This window comes from Centropristis striata, chromosome 20 (assembly GCF_030273125.1).
Source record: "Centropristis striata isolate RG_2023a ecotype Rhode Island chromosome 20, C.striata_1.0, whole genome shotgun sequence".
NCBI classification, from domain to species: Eukaryota; Metazoa; Chordata; class Actinopteri; order Perciformes; family Serranidae; genus Centropristis; species Centropristis striata.
In genome coordinates, this window is record NC_081536.1 from 33,134,475 (window position 1) to 33,156,749 (window position 22,275).

General features: G+C 35.5%; 1 protein-coding gene and 1 long non-coding RNA gene across 2 annotated transcripts; one reads left to right on the plus strand and one right to left on the minus strand.

The window, feature by feature from the left end:
- Positions 1-429: 429 nt before the first annotated feature.
- Positions 430-3,197, minus strand: LOC131958756 (uncharacterized). The gene is made up of 3 exons (XR_009389262.1): positions 3,063-3,197; positions 1,462-1,549; positions 430-531 (listed from the first exon to the last, which is right to left on the minus strand). It is a non-coding gene; the product is annotated as an uncharacterized LOC131958756 (long non-coding RNA).
- Positions 3,198-18,968: 15,771 nt separating this feature from the next.
- Positions 18,969-21,097, plus strand: LOC131993200 (G-protein coupled receptor 4-like). Its single transcript, XM_059358988.1, has 3 exons — positions 18,969-19,145; positions 20,185-20,390; positions 20,482-21,097. Exons 1-3 carry the CDS (start codon positions 18,969-18,971, stop codon positions 21,095-21,097), a joined length of 999 nt encoding a protein of 332 aa, XP_059214971.1.
- Positions 21,098-22,275: the final 1,178 nt, after the last annotated feature.

Below are 22,275 nucleotides of genomic sequence, written 5' to 3' on the forward strand. Positions count from 1 at the left end.
CCAGCACCAAACATTTGGTCTTCTCAGCATTTTTCGAATCTTGTCTGTAAGCTTTTCAGAATCGTATCCCAGACTGTTTTGATCCCCTTCGTTTTGGGAACCTCTGCTTCAAGTGCCATCTTCAGCACAGTGATGCAGGAGATGGAGGCGTCTGACCTGCTCATTTCCAATGTCACCTGTTTAAGTGTAGCAATCAAATTGGAAACGTGAGCCACCTGATCAGCTGATAGCGTTGAAATCTTTCCATGGTCACCTGTGTCATAACCCGGCTCCTAGGCTATGACAAATACAGAATAGGACACAAAGGATGTTTAGAAATGAATGAATTTATTAAATTAACATAAACAACCGAGGTGATCAGTACAAATGTGAAGTGTGTAAGTCAGTAACATCAGTAATGTAAATGTGGATGTGTGAGCTATATGAAGTGTAAATGTTGTAAAGTGAAAACAAAGCAGAACCCAAACAAAGAGAATGTGCTGCTGGAGCGCCTGACCCAGATGCTCCAAATCCACAATCTGCTGATGGTACCTTCAAGGACACATAGGAGAATCAATCACTGGTCAACCACATCAGCCACATATGTAGAGTTGAGTTCCAGTGTGTTGGTACAGCCTGGATGATTCTGTGCTGGAGGAGCTCAATATCTTTCTGAATCACCATCAGGCGTTGTTTGGCCAGGACAGAGTGGTTGAAATGGGAAGCAGATGACTTTAACTTTGCTACAATGTCCACCACTGCTCACTGGCTGTTGATTCCTTAATTTACAACAAGCTGTAACGTATAGACACTGCAGCTGAGATCGGGTACTTCAATGAGCTTAAACCCTTTCACCATGTTGGCGCCGCATGACTCTCTCTGTCTCAATGTCCCAATGCCTCAGCAGACTGAGGAACATCTGCTGATATATTCACCAGTGTGAGAGCCATGCCTGGCTTTGACATTAAGAACGGTTTGTTTCCTTTCCCAGTCACTGTCAATGAAATGGCATGTCAGGCTCATTAGGGATTCTGTCTCCCCAATCAGTTGTAAATGACAAGTTGGGGCCTGCATTGTCTAATTTGACCAGCTCCTTGATTTTGTTCTGTACTTTTGTGTGAACATCATCCATAATGTCTACGATAGTACTTTTCTGTTTTCAGTGTGTATCTGGGCTCTAGCAATGCCACCAACCGTTGAAAACCAACATCAGAAACAACCGTAAATGGTTGATTGTCCGTGGCAATCATCTCAGTTATGGTAGCACCAATCTTTTTTGACCTAGGGTCAGAATTTGGCCATTTTCTTTGGGCATCAAACATCTGCATTACTGTTGGCTGTGTTGAACTGCCTTTAGAAGAAGCAGCTGATTGATCTTCCTTTCCTTTTTGTATGTTGTTCTAGGCCTCAAGGTGGTGACGCCTCAGAGGAGTCCACATATTTGATGTGTTTTTCTTTTTTCTGGTATCAGCAGCAGCTCACCAGAGAATGGCAGATGTTGCACCGAGCCTTGCCTGGTGTTGGCTCAGTGAAGTGCTGCCACACAGGATTAGTGGATTTTCAGCCATTGCTTTAAAAAGAAACAAAAACACAATGTTGCTAGGAGCTGAACATAATACAGGGCTGGACAGTGCTAACGTCACTGAATCCCATATCGTATAGTATTGGCTAACATTCTATCAAAATTTCACATGAACTACTCATATAAATGATCATGTTGTGTTTCCATTAATTAATTAATGAAGTGGTGTGAAACTAGAGTCTAACTTCTTATCTTTCAAACCGTATATCATTTTAACCGTGTACCTTAGCCTCGGGTTTACCAGAGTCAGCAAAGGACGATAACGCCAGTGAATTAGCCTAGCGCTTTTGTTTTCATGAATCAGTCACTTTCATCTCCTCACTGTAAAACAATGGGCGCTGCTGATTGTTTCTGGGTAAGCCAAATAAATATCGTTATCAACCATCGTTACAACACACCCGGTCTGGTTCTGTATTTATTCAGTCATTCACAATAAGTCACAGTACAGTAAAAATACAGATGTGATTTACCATCTGGGCACCAGCGACATCTTATTTTACATGTTTTCTAGAGTGTAGCCTACAGATGAGCTGTTTGTAGCTATAGTTACATACCAATGATAGAGATTTGGTGGATTGTGCTACAAAACTATCAACTTCTGTAGCACCAGTGCTATAAGCATAAAAACTACAGTCCTGTACTGTATATATCAATGTTGAACATAATGTCCCAACAGGCCATTATGAACCTATATATTTTAATCTTTGTAGCATTTTGTGAATGGGTAGCCTACCTTGCGGAGGTGTTACTCCAAAAACACTGGTTAAAACAGCACCAGTCCGCTCCATCCATGGCTGCTGGCGGTCCTGGAAGCTTGACGGGCATGCCAATTGTGAGCTAATGTTAGCTCACGGCTAACGAATGGCGAATGCCCCTTTCAGAACCCCCTGATGTTTTCAGTGACATTTTTCTCACCAATTTGTCTTTCTGTAATGGCAGAAACTTGGCTAGCTGCAGAATAAGTATTTACACTAATATTTCATAATTTTCATCACGTTGTGTGTGTAGCTGAAAGTTGTCAAGCTTAACATGTTCACCCTGTCTCAGTGAAATATCAATTAATATAAAGACCTTCCTGAAATTTGAAATATATTTCAAAGCTTCTTTGACTACCATGTAAAGCACTCTATAAATGCATTATTATTATAATTACTACTACTACTACTACTACTAATAATAATATTATTATTATTATTATTATTATTATTAATAAAAAGTACACAGTCAACTTGCTAACTGAATCATGTTGCTAACTGAAGGTCCATCCATGTGCTCATTAAATGCTAAAATTAGCCAAAAACGTACAAAATATTTAGCTGTTTGCATGTACACTGTCTGCTTCTAGTTAATTTATTTTTAAAAAAGGTGTGGGATCTTGACCAATACACATTTCTAACAGCATCACATCTACTTAATACAATAATTATTAAGTTTAATGGAAAATCTCATCTTTTTATTGTTTTAAATGGGGAAGTCTCAAAGGCACATGATGGTAACTTACCTTTGAAGCCTCGTAGTGATCCAGTAATCAATAATATTCCATTAAAAACGGCCACTTTGCATCAGCAGAGGTCCAGTTTATCCAGTCCAGTCGACTTTTTGGTCCAAAATACATTTATATTTCCATAAATACCCACAGAAACACTGTTGTTTCTGTAGATGTGTCTAATTTCTCGCTCATATTCCCGCCGTAATGACTTTAAACGGCTGCTGAACGCTGCCTTTGATTGACACCTTCTTTGACCTATCAGGAACTTCTATGTCCAACCCACAACCTGCATCAGCCAATGAGGGCCCGTGTTGAGCGAAGGTACCCGCCCATCTTTGGTCAGCCTCAGGATGAACCACTCACAGCGCAGCGAGCTCATGACTGGCGTTTGGTTTAGCCAATAGAGTTCCGAACTCAGGGATAAACGGTTCTAAGGGGCGGGATTTAAATAGCAAACAATAAAGTCGAACTTTTCGAGCATTTTATGCACAAAGTTTAGTTTTAAAGTGGAAAAACGTGCACAGAAATGTGTTTTTTTTCCCAACAGTAATGCTGTCAGTAAATTTGAATATTTTCACCTTCCATTAGAGGCCAGAATGATATTTGGTGTGTCACCATGGTAACCGAGGATGTTTTGGAGTCTCCATGAATACATAATCATAATTAATATTTTTATAATTACAAAAAAGTGTATACTTTGATCCCAGTGTGTACCTATAATTAATAGTTATTATTATTATTGTAAGAATAGCTTGAAGAAAGCCAAATTAATTTAATTTGAATATGTAAATAATAATAATATTAAGCATGAATAATGCCTAATTTATTACATTTTATTGTCTGAATAAAAATAAAATAAAACAAAATTTCTATATTTTTACTGTATACTGTATATATATATATACACACAATAATAATAATAATAATAATAATAATAATAATAAATAGATAAAGAAATTAAAATAAAATAACTTACTGTTGACGTTAAATGTTTTGCACTTTTTACAGTTTTTTTTTTTTTTTTCATTTTACCATTTTTCTAAATGGTAATGGTCTAAATCGTTGTCATGTTGTTTTTGAAATGCTTTTATTTGTTTGGAGCTTTTATTTTGAAGGCTAGCCCGTCCCCCTGTCTGTTGTCATGGTGGCGTCTTCGATGGCGGTTGGCATCTTGTTCGCCTCCTTCTGTTTCCTGTTGGCGCTCGGTCTGACTCTAGATTGATTTTTCTCTGCGTCTGAAAGCGTCGTAGCAGCAGGCGGAGACGTTTGTCCAGAGAGACTGGAGGCTCCGAAGCTCCTCGTTACGTCTGCGGAGATTCTCCTTGTTCTCCTGAAGGAGTTTCTCCTTGTTCTCCTGAAGGAGATCCTCCTTGTTTTCCAGGAGCTGGTTGTTGTTGACCTGGAGAACGTTGATCCTCAGCAGCAGCTCCTCCTGGTTCTTCTGGAGACGCTCGTGTTCAAACAAAAAAAATTACACAAAATTACCAAAACAAAAGACACAATTTAAAAAAACTACCAGAAAAGACACAAAATTACCAAAAAAAGACACAAAATTACCAAAATAAAGACCTTTTTTAGGAAAAAAAATCACAAAACTACCAGAAAAGACACAAAAATTACCCCCCCCCCCCCCCCCCCCACAACATCTATCAGAAAATATACAAAATTACCAGAAAAGACACAAATTACAAAAAATATCACAAAACTAACAGAAAAGACACAAAATTACGAAAAATATCACAAAATTACCAGAAAAAGACACAGAATTACCAAAAATTACACAAAATGACCACCCCACCCCCCCACAAAACTAACAGAAAAGATACAAAATTACCAGAAAGACAAAAAGAATGACCAAAAAAGGCACAAAACTACCAATAAAGACCCAAAATTACAACAAAATTAACAAAACTAACAAAGACACAGATTACTAAAAAACACCCAAAATTACAAAAAAGACAACAAAATTACCAAAAGAAAACACAAATTTGAAAAAAGACACACAATTACAAAAAGACAACACAATTACCAAATTAAAACACAAATTTTAAAAAAGACCCAAAATTACAAGAAAAAGACACAAAATTACAAAAAAAGACAAAAAGAAAAACAACAACAAAAAAAGACACAAAATTACAAAAAAATACACAAAATTACCAGCCAGACATTGTTACCCTGAAACTCTGTTTCCTTTTGTTTCCATAGATCATCGTTAATAGAAGCTGTTTCTCTCTGAGTTTCTGTCGACTTAAAGTGACATTTACATAAATAGTAGCAGTAAATCTTGATGTTCAACCATTCAAACTTTGGCCGTTTAAGCTGTTTTAGGTCTTTTACCATCCTGACAGTAAATAAGGTTTAACTGACTCATGTCAGATAATAAACCATGAAAATAATCAGGAAAAACATCTGGAAGATTCATTTTATTTGACAGCTCTGGGACCAGCCGCTAACTGTCACATTCTGCCACCAGTTAGGCTCCGCCCACAACGCGCCGTCATGGTTGGTGAACAGTAACCTCGTCTATAAAAGGAAACTAAATGATGTGTTTTTGAAGTTACAGCTCCATCAGGCAGCAGCTCCGTCTGAGACAGGAAGTCCCTTCAGCCTGCAGTGTGTCAGACCTCCAGCGGGGGCGCCACCGTCCGGTCCTTTCTATCGCTACACAAAACGAGACGACTATCACCTCATTTATCACCTCAGAACAACATTCTGGTCCCAGTCTCTAGTCCCAAGTCCTCTTCAGGACAATCTGATGTTACTGTGTAAATAATGGTCCCACTTAGTCCTGTTGTTTTGGAAATATTGTGTATTTTCTGGTAGTTTTGTGATTTTTTTTTTACTTTTTAAAAAGTCTCTTTTGGTATTTTTCTGTGTCTTTTTCTTGTAATTTTTTTTGTATTTTTGGGTCTTTTTAAAAAAAATTTGTGTCTTATATTGAAAATCTTGTTGGGGTTTTCTTGTAGTTTTTGTGCCTTTTCTGGTAGTTTGGTGATTTAAAAAAAAAGTGTCTTTGTAATTTTGTCTTTTTTTGTAATTTTGTGTCTTGTTTTGGTAATTTTGTGTCTTTTTTGTGGGTTTTGTGTCTTTTTGGTGATTGTATTTTGTAATTTTTGTGCCTATTTTTGTATTTTTCTTTTTCTGGTAATGTTGCGTCTTTCTGGAAGTTTTGTGATATTTTGGGGTCATTTTTGTATTTTTTAAAAATCTGTTTTTGGTATTTTTAATTTATTTGTGTCTTATATTGTACATTTTGTTGAAGGTTTCTTGTAATTTTGTGTCTTTTTCAGTATAATTTTGTGAATATGTTTTGTAATTTTGTCTTTTTTTGTGGTTTTGTGTCTTTTTGGTGATTCAGTTATTTTTGTAATTTGTTTTCTTTTTCTGGTAGTTTTGTGATTTTTTTTTGTAATTTTGTCTCATTTTTGGTAATTTTGTGTTTTTAAAAAAAAAATTTTTTTTTGGTAATTTTGTGCATTTCTGATCATTTTACGTCTTTCTTTCCCGTCTCCTGGGTGAAGGTCCTTTTTATGTTGTTTGTTTGTTGTTATTCTGGTGTGACAACAGATGATGGAGCAGGGTCTGGTTTGATTGACAGGTGGTTGTCATCAGGACAGAAGCAGAACAATGCGTAACCACGGCAACGAGGACATCTACACACAACTTTAACCCTTTCAGTGTGTTTTCACTTCATCACTTTATTTCAAGATTTAGTCAAATAAATTCAATTTTAATGTGTAAATAATAATAATAAGCGTGAATAAAGCCTAATTTAATACATTTTAATGTGTGAATAAAAAAATTAATTAAATTAAACATTTATTTTAACTGTATAAATATTCTTAACAAATAATAAATAATTTTACTAGGACAGCTTGAATAAAGTCAAATTAATTTAATTTTAATGTGGAAAAATTAAAAAAAAAAATATGCATGAATAAAGCCTAATTTATTACATTTTAATGTCTGAATAAAAAAATTAAAACATATTTTTAACATATTAATAATTTTTCTAGAATGGCTTAAATAAAACCAAATTAATTTAATTTTAATTTAAGTGAATAACAACTTTTTTATTAGATTTTAAAAAGTAATAAAACTATTTATAGTACATTTAAAAACAATATTTTAAACAGGTTAATAAATAATAATATTTATTAGAATAATTTGAATAAAGCCCAATTTATTACATTTTAATGTACATTTATTTACTCAAAAACATTAAATATGAAATTTTCCTGTAAAAAACAAAACTTTAACAAACATTTCTCAGCTGAGGAGCTTTCAGCTGCTCGTCATGAGTTTCTTCATAAATATTCTCAACATTAATATTCAGCCTCAGAAATCTGATCAACCGGATCAATAAAAGATTATTCTGCTAATAAAGAAATCAGATTTATTCACTTTTTGTCCTGAAAGTTTGACTTCAAACTTATTTTTATTTGAGCTGTCGGATCAACTCTGGAGCATAAAGTATAAATATAGAATAAAAATAAAATAAATTATTACTAAAACATTATTGATATTGAATGTTTTATCAAGCCTAAAATACTTATTTTTAATGTGTGAATAAATAATCATAAATTATTTAGCATGAATAAATCATAAAATATGATTTTAATAATTAAATAAGCATAAATGTTACTCAAGCATCATTGATTAAATATGCAAATAAATAAAATATCAATAAGCATAAATGAAGCAATTCTAAATTAATCAAAAGCATATGATTTTAATTATTAATTACATGTAAATCAGGCTTATTTTTTAATGTGAATAAATAATAAAAACCATTAAAAGTTTAAATCAAGCATAAATAGTTCATTTTTAATGTTTGCATAAATCAAATAAGTATTAATTAGGTTTCAATAAACTGTAATTAAAATAATCACTCGTGTAAATCAAACAAAGTAAACAAATGTAGGTCTAAATTATGATTTTAATTTCTAAATAGTGTCAAAAGGACATAATTATTGTTTTTAATGTGTATTAAAAATAAATGTGATTCAAATGTGAATAAATATTTAGTGAAAAACAAGAATAATTGTGTAAATAAAAAAATAATTACATTGTAATTATAATTATTAGCATAGGTGTGAATCAAGCATAACTATTTTAATGTCAATAAATATTATAAGCATGAAGCCTAAATTAATTATTAAATAGTAAAAAAATCATAAATATAATTATTAATCAGACTGAAGCTAACAGGAGCTAATTGAAGCTAAATGGATATATTAGAAGCTAACAGCAGCTAACTCGTTCTAACAGAAGCTAACTGGATCTAACTGACGCTAACTGCAGCTAAAAGAAGCTAACTGAAGCCAACTGGGTCGAACTGAAGCTAACTTGAACTTAAATGAAGCTAACTGGAGCTAACAGAAGCTAATTGGATCTAAATGAAGCTAACATAAGCTAACTGGATCTAAATAAAGCTAACTAGATCTAACTATCTAAATTAAGCTAACTGGAGCAAACAGAAGCTAACTGGACATAACTGAAGCTAACTGAAGTGAACTTGAGTTAAAAGAAGCTAACTGAAGCTAACTTGAACTTAAATGAAGCTAACTGGAGCTAACATAAGCTAACTGGATCTAAATGAAGCTAACTAGATCTAACTATCTAAATTAAGGTAACTGGAGCGAACAGAAGCTAACTGGACATAACTGAAGCTAACTGAAGTGAACTTGAGTTAAAAGAAGCTAACTGTAGCTAACAGAAGCTAACTGGAGCTAGCCAGGTTGACGGACAGACGAGGAGGCGGGACTTTCTTCGTCTAGAAGCTTTATTGATAATTGTTTACATCTCACAATGCATTCCACAAACACGACTCCCGGCTGGAAGCTTTTATGAACTTTATCATTCACAATTATACTCGCATAACAAACAAATGCTCCAAGTTCAAAGTCACAAAGTCGCAACTTTATTAAGATATTCTCCACAGACAGAATGTTGTTTATTTACTCTTTAAATCCCGTAGTTTTTTTTGTCTTTTTTTAATATTTTATGTGATGTGGATGAATGTAAACGTGTTTCTTCTTCCAGAGTTTTTCATCACTAGACAGAAAGAAAACAGCTGCAGAACACAAAGAACCACGTTTCATTAATTCATCTTTTTCATTGTCTGGCGAAGGTTTTCTAGATGTTTCTAGCTAAAGTTACTCAGAAGCGATGAAGGTTTTTATTAGGATGAAGTACAAGCCCCGCCCCCCCAGACCCCTCCCCCCCCGTCACTAATCGTCACGGCGACGCCTCGCGGCTTCACAGAAATCACTAAAAACTTTAAACTCAAAAAGAAAAGAAAAAAGAGAAATGATTCGCTGCTGACGAAGGAAAAAAAAAAACCCAACTTTCCTCTCTGGAAAAAATAAAAACACCCGAACAGACTTCATCTCCCACAATGCACCTTGGGAGTGGAGGAGGGGGGGGAGGGGGGTCAAACTTAATGAGAAGGAGAACAGAAGAAAAGGAGGCGGAGCTTCAGCTGAGCAGCTTCACCACAAAACAAAATCAACAGAATTCTGAACTGGAAAAATATGTTTTTATTATTTTGACAAATAAAGTTTTCAGGCTGCCCCCCCGACCCCCCCTCTCATTAAAAAATATATAATTTAAAGTTCATTAAAGCCTAATTTATACAATTTGAATGTCTAAATAAACAAAATGAATTAAATCTTTTTATACTTATTTTTACTGTATAAATAAAAAATATTAATCATTATAATAGCTTGACTAAAGTCAAATTAATTAAATTTGAATGTGTAAATAATAATAATAATAATAATAATAAACGTACCTGGTGTTTCTCGTAGACGATCGGGCAGCTGAACGCTGCGACCAGAGCTGAAACACAAATATTAGAATAATAATTATTATGTGAACACAACAAAATATCTCAAACATTTACTGTCAAATATCAGAAACAACCGGAAGTTATTGTTCAGATAATACACAGAATATCTGTATTAAACTATATCTAACAATAATTAAAGTTTTTTTACTTTAACATGACGAGATTTCTTATTTATTTATACTGTTATTTTTATTTATTTTTTACATAGAAAATAAATAAACTTCTATAAAGAAAACAAAGTTTCCTTAATTTTACATTCAGCAATATGATGTGAACTTTTAACATATCATTTAGCTGATTTAACATTTAAGACCATTAAGCTATTAAAATAAACTATAAAAATCTATAATGTCCCATTATATTAATTTACAGATTTAAACTTTTGTTTTAAGAAAAAACAAGTAAAACTGTAAAATAACAGATTAGATTCAGGTCAGCGTGGTTTCTGATTTCACCAGCAGAGGGAGACAGACACAATGTGTGTGTGTGTGTGTGTGTGTGTGTGTGTGTGTGTGTGTGTGTGTCTCTGGGTGTGTGTGTGTGTGTGTGTGTCTGTGTGTGTGTGTGTGTGTGTGTGTTTGTGTGTGTGTGTGTGTGTGTGTGTGTGCGTGTCTCTGTGTGTGTGTGTCTGTGTGTGTGTGTGTGTGTCTGTGTGTGTGTCTGTGTGCGTGTCTCTGTGTGTGTGTGTGTGTGTGTGTGCGTGTCTCTGTGTGTGTCTGTGTGTGTGTGTGTGTGTGTGTCTCTGTGTGTCTGTGTGTGTGTGTGTGTGTGTCTCTGTGTGTCTGTGTGTGTGTGTGTGTCTGTGTGTCTGTGTGTGTGTGTGTGTGTGTGTGTCTCTGTGTGTCTGTGTGTGTGTGTGTGTGTGTGTGTGTGTGTGTGTGTGTCTGTCTCTGTGTGTCTGTCTGTGTGTGTGTGTGTGTGTGTGTGTGTGTGTGTCTCTGTGTGAGTGTGTCTGTGTGTGTCTGTCTGTGTGTGTGTGTGTGTGTCTGTGTGTGTGTGTGTCTGTGTGTGTCTGCGTGTGTGTGTGTGTGTGTGTGTGTGTGTGTGTGTGTGTCTCTGTGTGTGTGTTTCTGTTCAGGATGAACCAGACTGGAAACAGACGAAAAGCAAGAAAAAGTTTTGATTCTACCATAAAAGAGAAATGTATAATTTTAATGTTATTGATGATTTTATTTTATTTTTTTAACTTTTCTTACACGCTGTCGTTACAATGAGAAGATTCTGAAATCAACAAAATGAATGTCCAACATTGGTTGACAGTAGGCTGGGCGATGTGGCCCTAAAAGATATTTCAGGGTATTTTTGCGATAACTATATTCTAGAGCAGGGGGTGGGCAATTAATGTTCCCAAGGGGCCACATGACCAACATCACTAATGTTGCAGGGGCCAGACCAAAACTCTGAACTAAATTCTGCTTAATATTAATTTAATCACTTTATAAAATACAGTAAATTATCTGGTTTTGAGCTGCTACTGAGAAGAATACGTTATGATGAGACTGTTAATGTGGAGTAAATCAAATATAGCAGTAAAAAGTAGTAAATACTCCAATCACTATATCACTTTAACATTTATAACTGTAAATGACCTTTAGCAAGGTTCCTATTGGTGTATTTGTATTATATAGCTTGTTTTTCATGTTTGTAAATTTTCTAGGTGTTTGACAATGTTGTGATGCTTTTATTTTGAAAAGGCGCCATCCAGTGTGAAACGGGTGCTTTTATTTTGAAAGGTAGTGTCAGGAAATAACAGGTGGAACGGTTAAATGAAAAACGAACAGTAAATAATAACGAGTGCGTCGTAATTCATATAAAGTTCATATAAAGTATGAAAAAGGCTTCTATAGTGGCTGACTGACAGGAAACAAGGTTTGTTAAAGTTTATTTTATTCTGTCATATATATTAGTGGCTATATTTGTTGTCTTAACTATAGTAAAAGTGCTTGTTAGCTCCAGTGCTAATGCTAATGCTTGTTAGCTCTTACGGTGGATTCACAAGGTGACCAAGGAATGTCTGATTTTTATGTTCATGGAGCTACGATTTTAAATAAATCTTGTAAACTATCAGTAAAGAGTCGAGTCTTTGCAGGGGGGTACGTAAACCACCTTCAAAATAAAAGTAGTTGCACTGCAGTTGTATTGAATTCTAATTTCTGGGTAACCTCACGGGCCGGATGAGGGCAACCAACGGGCCGGAGGTGGCCCGCGGGCCGCCCAATGCCCAGGTCTGTTCTAGACGGTAATACAAAATACTGAAAAATAGACAGAAAATATGAATTCATTTAGTCTGTATGAATAAATAAAAAACATTAAACAAAATTAAAATCAATCACACATCTAAAATGTAATGCAAAGTGCAAATCTCAACAGTTGCCAATACAAAAAATGTACTCTTGAGTATTAACAAATAATTCAAAAATAACCGGCATCACTAACTGTGCACAACTGAGTGTCTGGTGCTTGTTGTAAACAAACAGAGATCGCTAAGTGAACACCTCCTGCAGCAGCACATACACACTGTACTGCTACAGAGCTAACTGTTAGCCTGTTAGCACATACACACTGTACTGCTACAGAGCTAACTGTTAGCCTGTTAGCACATACACACTGTACTGCTACAGAGCTAACTGTTAGCCTGTTAGCACATACACACTGTATTGCTACAGAGCTAACTGTTAGCCTGTTAGCACATACAGACTGTACTGCTACAGAGCTAACTGTTAGCCTGTTAGCACATACACACTGTACTGCTACAGAGCTAACTGTTAGCCTGTTAGCATATACACACTGTACTGCTACAGAGCTAACTGTTAGCCTGTTAGCACATACACACTGTACTGCTACAGAGCTAACTGTTAGCCTGTTACCACATACACACTGTACTGCTACAGAGCTAACTGTTAGCCTGTTAACACATACACACTGTACTGCTACAGAGCTAACTGTTAGCCTGTTAGCACATACACACTGTACTGTTACAGAGCTAACTGTTAGCCTGTTACCACATACACACTGTACTGCTACAGAGCTAACTGTTAGCCTGTTAGCACATACACACTGTACTACTACAGAGCTAACTGTTAGCCTGTTAGCACATACACACTGTACTGCTACAGAGCTAACTGTTAGCCTGTTAGCACATACACACTGTACTGCCACAGAGCTAACTGTTAGCCTGTTAGCATATACACACTGTACTACTACAGAGCTAACTGTTAGCCTGTTAGCAATTTGCAGACTGGACGCCAGGGGCGAGTCTAGGGTCAGAGCTTTAGGGCTGCTGAGCCCCATTGAGCCCCGCTGCCACCACCCACCCTCAATCAACAGTCATTAGAATTGATTAGACTGAACTTTATTGTCACTGAACAAATTAACAGCTACTTGGACAACAAAATGCAAAATATAGGCCATCTTTCTCTCTTTCCCTGACACTGACAATCATACACAAATATATTGTAGCTTATTTTGGTCATTTTGTGTCTTTTTTTTTGTTATTTTGTGTATTTTTTTGGTCATTTTGTGTCCTTTTTAGTTATTTTGTGTCTTTTTTGTTAATTTTGTGTCCTTTTTCTGTCATGTTGTGTCTTTTTTCAGTAATTTAGGTTTTTTTCTGTCATTTTGTGTCTTTTTGTAATTTTGTGTCCTTTTTAGTTATTTTGTGTCTTATTTTGGTCATTTTGTGTCTTTTTTAGTCATTTTGTGTCTTTTTTTGGTATATTTTGTGTCCGTTTTAGTTATTTTGTGTCTTTTTTGGTCATTTTGTGTCTTTTAGTAATTTTGTGTCTTTTTTCTGTCATTTTGTGTCTTTTTTTAAGTAATTTATTTATTTTTCTGTAATTTTGTGTGATTTTCTTAGTTATTTTGTGTCTTTTTTGGTCATTTTGTGTCTTTTCTCTGCCATTTTCTGTCTTTTAAGTAATTTTGGTTTTTTTCTGTCATTTTGTCTTTTTTTTTAGTAATTTTGTGTCTTTTTTTCTGTCATTTTTTGTCTTTTTTTAGTAATTTCGTGTCTTTGGTCATTTTGTGTCTTTTTTTAAGTAATTTTGTGTCTTTTTAAGCAATTTATTTTTTTTCTGTCAATTTGTGTGTGTTTTTAGTCATTTTGTGTCTTTTTTAGTAATTGTGTGTCTTTTTTCTGTCATTTTGTGTCTTTTTTAAGTAATTTTGTGTCTTTTTTCTGTCATTTTGTGTCTTTTTTTAAGTAATTTATTTATTTTTCTGTCATTTTGTGTGATTTTCTTAGTTATTTTGGTCATTTTGTGTCTTTTTTCTGCCATTTTCTGTCTTTTAAGTAATTTTGAGGTTTTTTTTAGTAATTTTGTGTCTTTTTTTTAGTAATTTTGTGTCTTTCGTCATTTTGTGTCTATTTTTTTGTAATTTTGTGTCTTTTTAAGTAATTTAGGAGTTTTTGGTCATTTTTTTTTTTTTAGTCATTTTGTGTCTTTTTTAAGTAATTTAGGTTTTTTTCTGTCATTTTGTGTGATTTTCTTAGTTATTTTATCTTTTTTCTGTCATTTTGTGTCTTTTTTAAGTAATTTAGGTTTTTTTGGTAATTTTGTGTCTTTTTTTTAGTTATTTTGTGTCTTTTTTGGTCATTTTGTGTCTTTTTTATGCCATTTTCTGTCTTTTAAGTAATTTTGTTTTCTTTCTGTCATTTTGTCTTTTTTTTTGTAATTTTGTGTCTTTTTTTCTGTCATTTTGTGTCTTTTTTTAAGTAATTTTGTGTCTTTTTAAGCAATTTATTTTTTTTCTGTCAATTTGTGTGTGTTTTTAGTCATTTTGTGTCTTTTTTAGTAATTGTGTGTCTTTTTTCTGTCATTTTGTGTCTTTTTTTTTTAAGTAATTTAGGTTTCTTTGGTCATGTTGTGTCTTTTTTAAGCAATTTTTTTTCTGTCATTTTGTGTCTTTTTTAGTTATTTTGTGTCTTTTTTTTGGTATATTTTGTGTCCTTTTTAGTTATTTTGTGTCTTTTTTGGTCATTTTGTGTCTTTTAGTAATTTTGTGTCTTTTTTCTGTCATTTTGTGTCTTTTTTTAAGTTATTTATTTATTTTTCTGTCATTTTGTGTGATTTTTTTAGTTATTTTGTATCTTTTTTGGTCATTTTGTGTCTTTTTTCTGCCATTTTCTGTCTTTTAAGTAATTTTGATTTTTTTTTTAGTAATTTTGTGTCTTTTTTTTTAGTAATTTTGTGTCTTTCGTCGTTTTGTCTTTTTTTTTTAGTAATTTTGTGTCTTTTTTCTGTCATTTTGTGTCTTTTTTAAGTAATTTAGGTTTTTTTGGTCATTTTGTGTCTTTTTTAGTTATTTTGTGTCTTTTTTGGTCATTTTGTGTCCTTTTTTGGTAATTTTGTGTATTTTTTCTGCCATTTTCTGTCTTTTAAGTAATTTTTTTTTTCTGTCATTTTGTCTTTTTTTTTTGTAATTTTGTGTCTTTTTTTCTGTCATTTTTTGTCTTTTTTTAGTAATTTCGTGTCTTTGGTAATTTTGTGTCTTTTTTTAAGTAATTTTGTGTCTTTTTAAGCAATTTATTTTTTTTTCTGTCAATTTGTGTGTGTTTTTAGTCATTTTGTGTCTTTTTTAGTAATTGTGTGTCTTTTTTCTGTCATTTTGTAACTTTTTTTAGTTATTTTGTGTCTTTTTTTGGTCATTTTGTGTCCTTTTTAGCTTTGTCTTTTTTTTGTCATTTTGTGTCTTTTTTTTTAAAGTAATTTAGGTTTCTTTGGTCAAGTTGTGTCTTTTTTAAGCAATTTTTTTTTCTGTCATTTTGTGTCTTTTTTTTTTTTTTAGTAATTTTTTGTCTTTTTTGGTCATTTTGATACTGCCTCCAGCGGCCCCCAGGTAATTTGAGTTTGAGACCCCTGCTCTAAAGTAACGATAAACTTTAACAACAGAGACACAAGTACACACTTCACAGGTACGCAGTTAATTTGTCGCACTGCTCCTTTTGTTTCATAAACGGACCGCTCCAGTTTGACTGTAGCTGCGCTAATGGCGCTATCGAAGCTAACCGGGCTAACGGAACTAACTGGAAAACGGTGCCTGGACTCCAGTACTCGCCGATATGGTATCGGAATCGGAACAACTCCAGGTAAAAGGAAAGTATGAGACAGAGCTGGAGCAACTTACTTAGTTGATTCACAACACTAGTACTAAAGGATTGTCACTCTGAGTGTGTCGCTGGATGCCGGTCGGCCAGCGGAGCGGTGCAGCCAGGAGAGGGAGCGGGTGAGAGGAGGATGATACCATTTGTGGATGTTATGGAGGAATTTAAAGTTGGCATGCCTTAAATGTGATAAGGCAAGACAAAGACCTTCCCCCTTTACAGACTGAAATTCAGAAGAAAGTTTAGAAATAGGAAAGTAAATGTATTAACTGGCCTGTTTGTCACCTTTCCAGCAGTTTCTATTGACATTAATGCATCTGTGAATGAACTTGCCACTTTTCTTTTCAGCTCCTTTGTTTCATGTGTCAACAAATAGTTGTATCTTCAACAACACATTGAATGTAAAGTGCATATCAGGCTGGGTAATATCACATAGTGGCCTAGCAGAGAGCAGATCCTAATTAGTCTCCACGTGTTGCCACAAATTAAATATTCATCAAAAAGGCCAACGGACATGAGAGCAAGAGCTCAAACATATTCCCAATACGAACGTCATAACAGAGTTAAATATGTTGGGCAACTTACTGGCTTCCTTCTGGTGAAAAGAGAAGTTGAAGATTTCCTGAAACTGCACTTTAGATTTTTTCCTTGGAAAACCCCAAGCGCAGGGCGTCTGTGCACTGATGAGTCCTTCTTTAATGTTGACAGCAGACAAAGATTGCACACATGAGTGCAGCTGCATGAGAACGCGCCTCACCAAGTCCTGCCTTGCACGTACAGTGGGCCATGAGCACTGTCCCATCCTCTTGGACCCCAACCCATGGCTGGGTGGGGGTCATGTTGATGGCCTGGGAATCTTTGACCCTTAAGAAGTGAGAATTAAGCCTTTTAGTAAAAGGCAATGGTGGAACAAGTATTCTGATGTCTTGCTTAGGTAAAAGTACTAATACCACACTGCCAAATTACTCCAGAGGGCAGCTCAGTCGAGGGTGCAGCTACCAAAGCTCTTTGTGCCTTGTTCCAAGAGCCCAGCGACTGATCGATCACCTACTGCCTAATGTGCCAGCTCATGACTACGGCCTTCCAGATCTCACAATCCTGCCCCATAGGATTTAATCCTGGATGTTAGTGTGGATTCTCTTCATGGAGGACACCTGTGCATCACTGTTTAACATGGGGAGGCTTGTGCATGGACAGCCACCACACAGCCAGACAGAACTGGGTCAAGCTCCGATGGCATGGAGTCCAAGACCTTTATCCACATCCCCTGCTGATACGATTCTCCAGATGTTGAGGTCTTGGTAGGATAGTACTTTGTCCATGGCCTCCCCTTCGACCACACCACCATGGGTGTCACGAAGACACCACTCATCAGCTTCTCAGGCCCACCCATGCTTCTCCACCGCGACAAGGTGGCAATCCACAATTCGGATTGTGGTCAATATAAATATAATTTAATTTAATTGTATTGAAATTGACCTAACAACGCTGTTTGTCCAGATCAAGCAGGATGTATAATAAACAAAGATGCTCACAAGTCTTTGTTTTGGTCTCTTTTAGAACAGTGCAGGAGTGGTTTTAGGGTCATTGGAGATTCAAACTTAGCCTTTAAACCAGTGGTACTAAACTAACGCTCCCCAATAGGGTGCTGGGTGTCTCGCCAACTATTTTCTATTTCACTATGAAAATAAACTGACTCGCAATAGATTATTTAATGGGCCCAAGAGGTCAGGAGCCCCCGGACCTCTTCTTAACTGATTTTATCATTGTTTGGACTCTTGTAATAAAGTTGATCAGGTTACACAGAACAACCACAGAGAGAAGCAGAAGGGATGCAAAGAGACAAAACAGACGCACAATCACCACAAAGACATGCCAAAAATACAAAGTTATGCAGAATGACTACAACAAGATGCAAAAAACAAACAAACACAGCAAAACTACCACAAAGAGACGAAAAACTAAAACAAAGATGAAAAGAGACTACAAAGAGACACATCATGCATCTATTCTTGGCACCAAGTCTGCAGCGCTCCATTTTTCCAGGACATGACGACAACTGAGATTTGCAAAAGAGTTTTGTGTGTTTTGACAATATGATTAATGAAGATATGTTGTGTAACCCATGAGAATATGAATCAATTACTGACAATAAACAATGTTCTGTGTACTAATACTGCAAGTCAGCAAGTCATAGACAAGGACACAAGGTCCCAGCACATTAAATCATACACAATATACTTTAAATTGGCTTTCTAACATGGAAATACACCTCGAAGGAGGAATTTTAAGTTGGCATGCCTCAAATGTGATAAGGCAAGACAAAGACCTTCCCCCTCTACAGACTGAAATTCAGAAGAAAGTTTAGAAATAGGAAAATAAATGTGTTAACTGGCCTGCCTTCATTTGCTCAATTTACTATTGTGTTCTCATTTATCTCATTATTCTTAAAGGTCGAGGCCTGTTTGTCACCTTTCCAGCAGTTTCTATTGTCATTAATGCATCTGTGAATGAACTTGCCACTTTTCTTTTCAGCTCATTTGTTTCATGTGTCAACAAATAATTGTATCTTCAACAACACATTGAATGTACAGTGCATATCAGGCTGGGTAATATCACATAGTGGCCTAGCAGAGAGCAGATCCTAATTAGTCTCCACGTGTTGCCACAAATTAAATATTCATCAGAAAGGCCAACGGACATGAGAGCAAGAGCTCAAACATATTCCCACTACAAACGTCATAACAGAGTTAAATATGTTGGGCAACTTACTGGCTCATTCTGGTGAAAAGAGAAGTTGAAGATTTCTTGAAAATCCACTTGCAAAACCCCAAGCGCAGGGCGTTTGTGCACTGGTGAGTCCTTCTTTAATGTTGACAGCAGACAACGATTGCACACGAGTGCAGCTGCATTCTGCCTTTCTATAACCTGATATCTGAACCTTCAGGTTTCACTCTGAACAATGGACAACACTTCAAAGGACAACTACACCTACTACTGGAACCTTTACTGTTTTTCTCATGGCCGTGGCTTGCCCAGTTGTGATGCAGTTGTGTTCATCCAGTTTGTGTTGTTATGCCTCGTCATTTGTATCGGCCTTCCTTTGACCCTCGGGGCCATCTATGGTCTCTATTCTCAGGTAAGAACATTATAACTGACAGTTATTTATTTACTGTGTGTGTCATGTCTCTGTGTCTCTGAGGGGTCTTGATCTGGTTGGTTTACAGGTCTCAGGGGTTTTTTACCAGAATTATTGACTCTATAAATAAAATGTACACAAACCTGATTGGACCCTAAACACATACAGTGACTCCATTCAGTCTTCTCTTAAACTCTAAAGACTAATGGCTCCATTTAACTTAAAGAAAACAAAAAATAATTTTCAGGTTGGTCAGATATTTGTTCCAGATTATTTGTGATTTTAATTGTTTAACAAAGGAAGGTGTGACAGTTTGTAGATAATAACAATCTTCAGAGGAAGAAGCCCACTGACCACCATGAGCTTAATGCTGTTGGTTTCTTGATGAAAATAAAAATGATCTCCTGACTTTATTCAGCACCATCATGAGGTGAACCCTTCACCTGGACCGATGCTTTTGTTTACGACTAAATACCTGCAGAACTAATGACATCATCATCATCATCATCTGTCAGTCAAATACATAATTAACAGGATGTGTCCTTCTCTTCTGTGTGCAATCCTCCATGAAATGCAAATGTACAGTAATGTGCAACACAGACGTGAGTCAAAGTTCAACTCCAGTCTGTGTGATAAATACAGCTCATGTTGTTTGGCTCAGAATGCTTCATATCTGTGTGTGAAAACATCTGGCCCTCAGTCTCTTACTGCAGTGATTGGCCCCAGTGTCAAATGTGATTTCTTCCACAGCACAACAGAGAGTTTGATGGAAAATGAATAAATGGCACTGGCTGTTATTAATATTAATAATAATAAATAATAATAAATTCATACAAAGTGCTTTACAATGAAAACATAACATGACATAAAGAGACAGAAAATTAACATAAAACAGAGAAAGATGCTATAATGGAAAATAAGATAGAAGATAAAACTTGATAATAATAAAAAATAAAGTTGAAAATATTAAAATCAAAGATGATATATTTGGGAGTTCAGAACATGTTTCAGCTGCTTGTTTCCTTTTGTTTTCCTGCAGGTGAGAAATGGTGAAGTTGCTCCGATCTACGTCATCAACCTTCTCATCTCTGACCTCATTCAGTTCTGCTACATGATCACTGAGGTGGCACAGCCTAAGAACAGGGACGTGTTCTATTACCAGGGGATATATCTGGTCTTCAGCTATATTTACATCTACAGTCTGGTGGTCAGTATTGGCTTCATGGTGGTCATCGCTCTGGAAAGGTAGCTACCTGTCTATCCAATATGTGTGAAGCTTCAGTGTCTGATCATTGTATCACTGTAGAACTCTGAAGCTGTCTGTCTTGTATTTCAGGTATTTGGTCATCGTCCACCCACTGTGGTACCGCTGCAGACGAACCATCAAGACCTCTGTGCTGATCTGTGTCCTGGTCTGGATTCTTCCTGTTGTCACCTTTTTTATTTCCATTATCTGTGGTACTTTCAAGGTCCTTCTGGTTGTTTTCACCATCTTTTTCCTCCTTCCTCTCCCGCTGCTCATATTCTTCCTGATTGCGACCCTCAAAGCCCTGTATGCTTCCATCTTGGTCCCAAATGACGAAAAACGACGAATTGCAGGAATGTTGATCCTGGTGCTGCTGAATTACACGCTGCTGTTCCTGCCCACCATCATTATGTTTGTGTACTTGTCTAATGAACTTTTCAACCCAAATAGATCCAACCCACATCTTCACCTTCTCCTCTACCTGGTTCCTATGTTTGTTAAGTTGAGTCCTCTGGCAGACTTAGTTCTGTATATGTTGATGAGGAAAGGGACCATACGCCAGCTTTCAGCCTGTTTGTGTCGCTGCAGAACAGACAGCAATGAAATCAGATCTGTAACTGTGAATGATGTCAACATGTCTACAGTCACTTCAAGTCAGCAGAGAAATATGGAGAGAGAAGGGGAGAGAACAGAAGGAGAACTATAGAAAAATAGAAAGAAAACAGACAGAGACAGATTCTATAATCTACTGATATGATTTACAGATTATAAGAAGCTTTGTCCTGACTGCTGTTGGGGTTTTCATACGCCTCGAACCTGAGCAGCACTTGAGCATCGCACGGTTCAAAAGTGTGTTTAGAATCAGAATTCTTCATAATGATCATAAATAATTATTAATTATAATAAATTATATGGCTTGATTTACTCTAAGGCACCTCTCGATGGGGCATCACTCTGTAAAACAGAGAGAAATTAGCCAATTCAACTAAATCAGTCTCATAAAGTTTCTAAACTATCAATTCGGAACTCTGATTAATAATCATAAAACCATAAAGATGGTGTAGGGGAGGACGGCCTTTTCCTGCCTTGGAGGACTAAATACTTTGTGTCAACTTTGAATTCTTTGTCAAACATGTAAGTCTGTTAAAAAGCCAATTTAAAGTATATTGCATGTGATTTAATGTGTCAGATAAAATTGAACTAGTAAAGCAGAGTTGAATTGCATGCACAACTTTATGTCTATGTATGGCAAGACTCACATCCAACTGTAAATGTTGTAACCAAGACTAATACAATAACTTATATATCTTAAATATAACTTAAATATCTCAAAGACAATATTTAACAAAACGAAACATACATCTGTGGCATAAATGTGGCTCCCAACACTGCAAAGTTTCACAGTGATGACATCAACAAATGTTTTATTAGTGTGTTAGATGTAATCAGAGCTCTGTTGTTATTATCTTTTAATCACAGAAAATCAGATATCATGTTTGGTTCACTGAGCTCTTGAAGTCTTTCCTGAACCTTTTGTATGTTTAACACAGAACCTATTAACATTGTCTTTACTTTTTCCTTTTCATATACCATGTGTTTCTATGCAAAACTTAGTTTGTTTGGCTTTTTTAAAAGTTTCTTGCACAGATAATAAAGTAAAGTACAGTTAGTGGGCATGCTAGTGTTGATGTGATTCAGAAGCTGTATTCTGCAACAGCTGTTATGTTTTGTTTTTTTTACCATATGATTAAACTCTAATCACACTTTAATGCATGTAATTATATACTGCATTCTATGTTTGTGGAGATTCAATAAAACTTTTGTTGATAAGCAAAAAAAAAAAGATTTTGTCTGTCTTTGACTAACTGACTTTATTAAAGCAAT

Coding starts and splice junctions, on each gene's coding strand:
- LOC131993200 (XM_059358988.1), top strand. CDS start 18,969: ATGGACAACACTTCAAAGGACAACTACACCTACTACTGGAACCTTTAC. Junction 19,146..20,184: donor TCTATGGTCTCTATTCTCAG/GTAAGAACATTA, acceptor GTTTTCCTGCAG/GTGAGAAATGGTGAAGTTGC. Junction 20,391..20,481: donor GTGGTCATCGCTCTGGAAAG/GTAGCTACCTGT, acceptor CTTGTATTTCAG/GTATTTGGTCATCGTCCACC.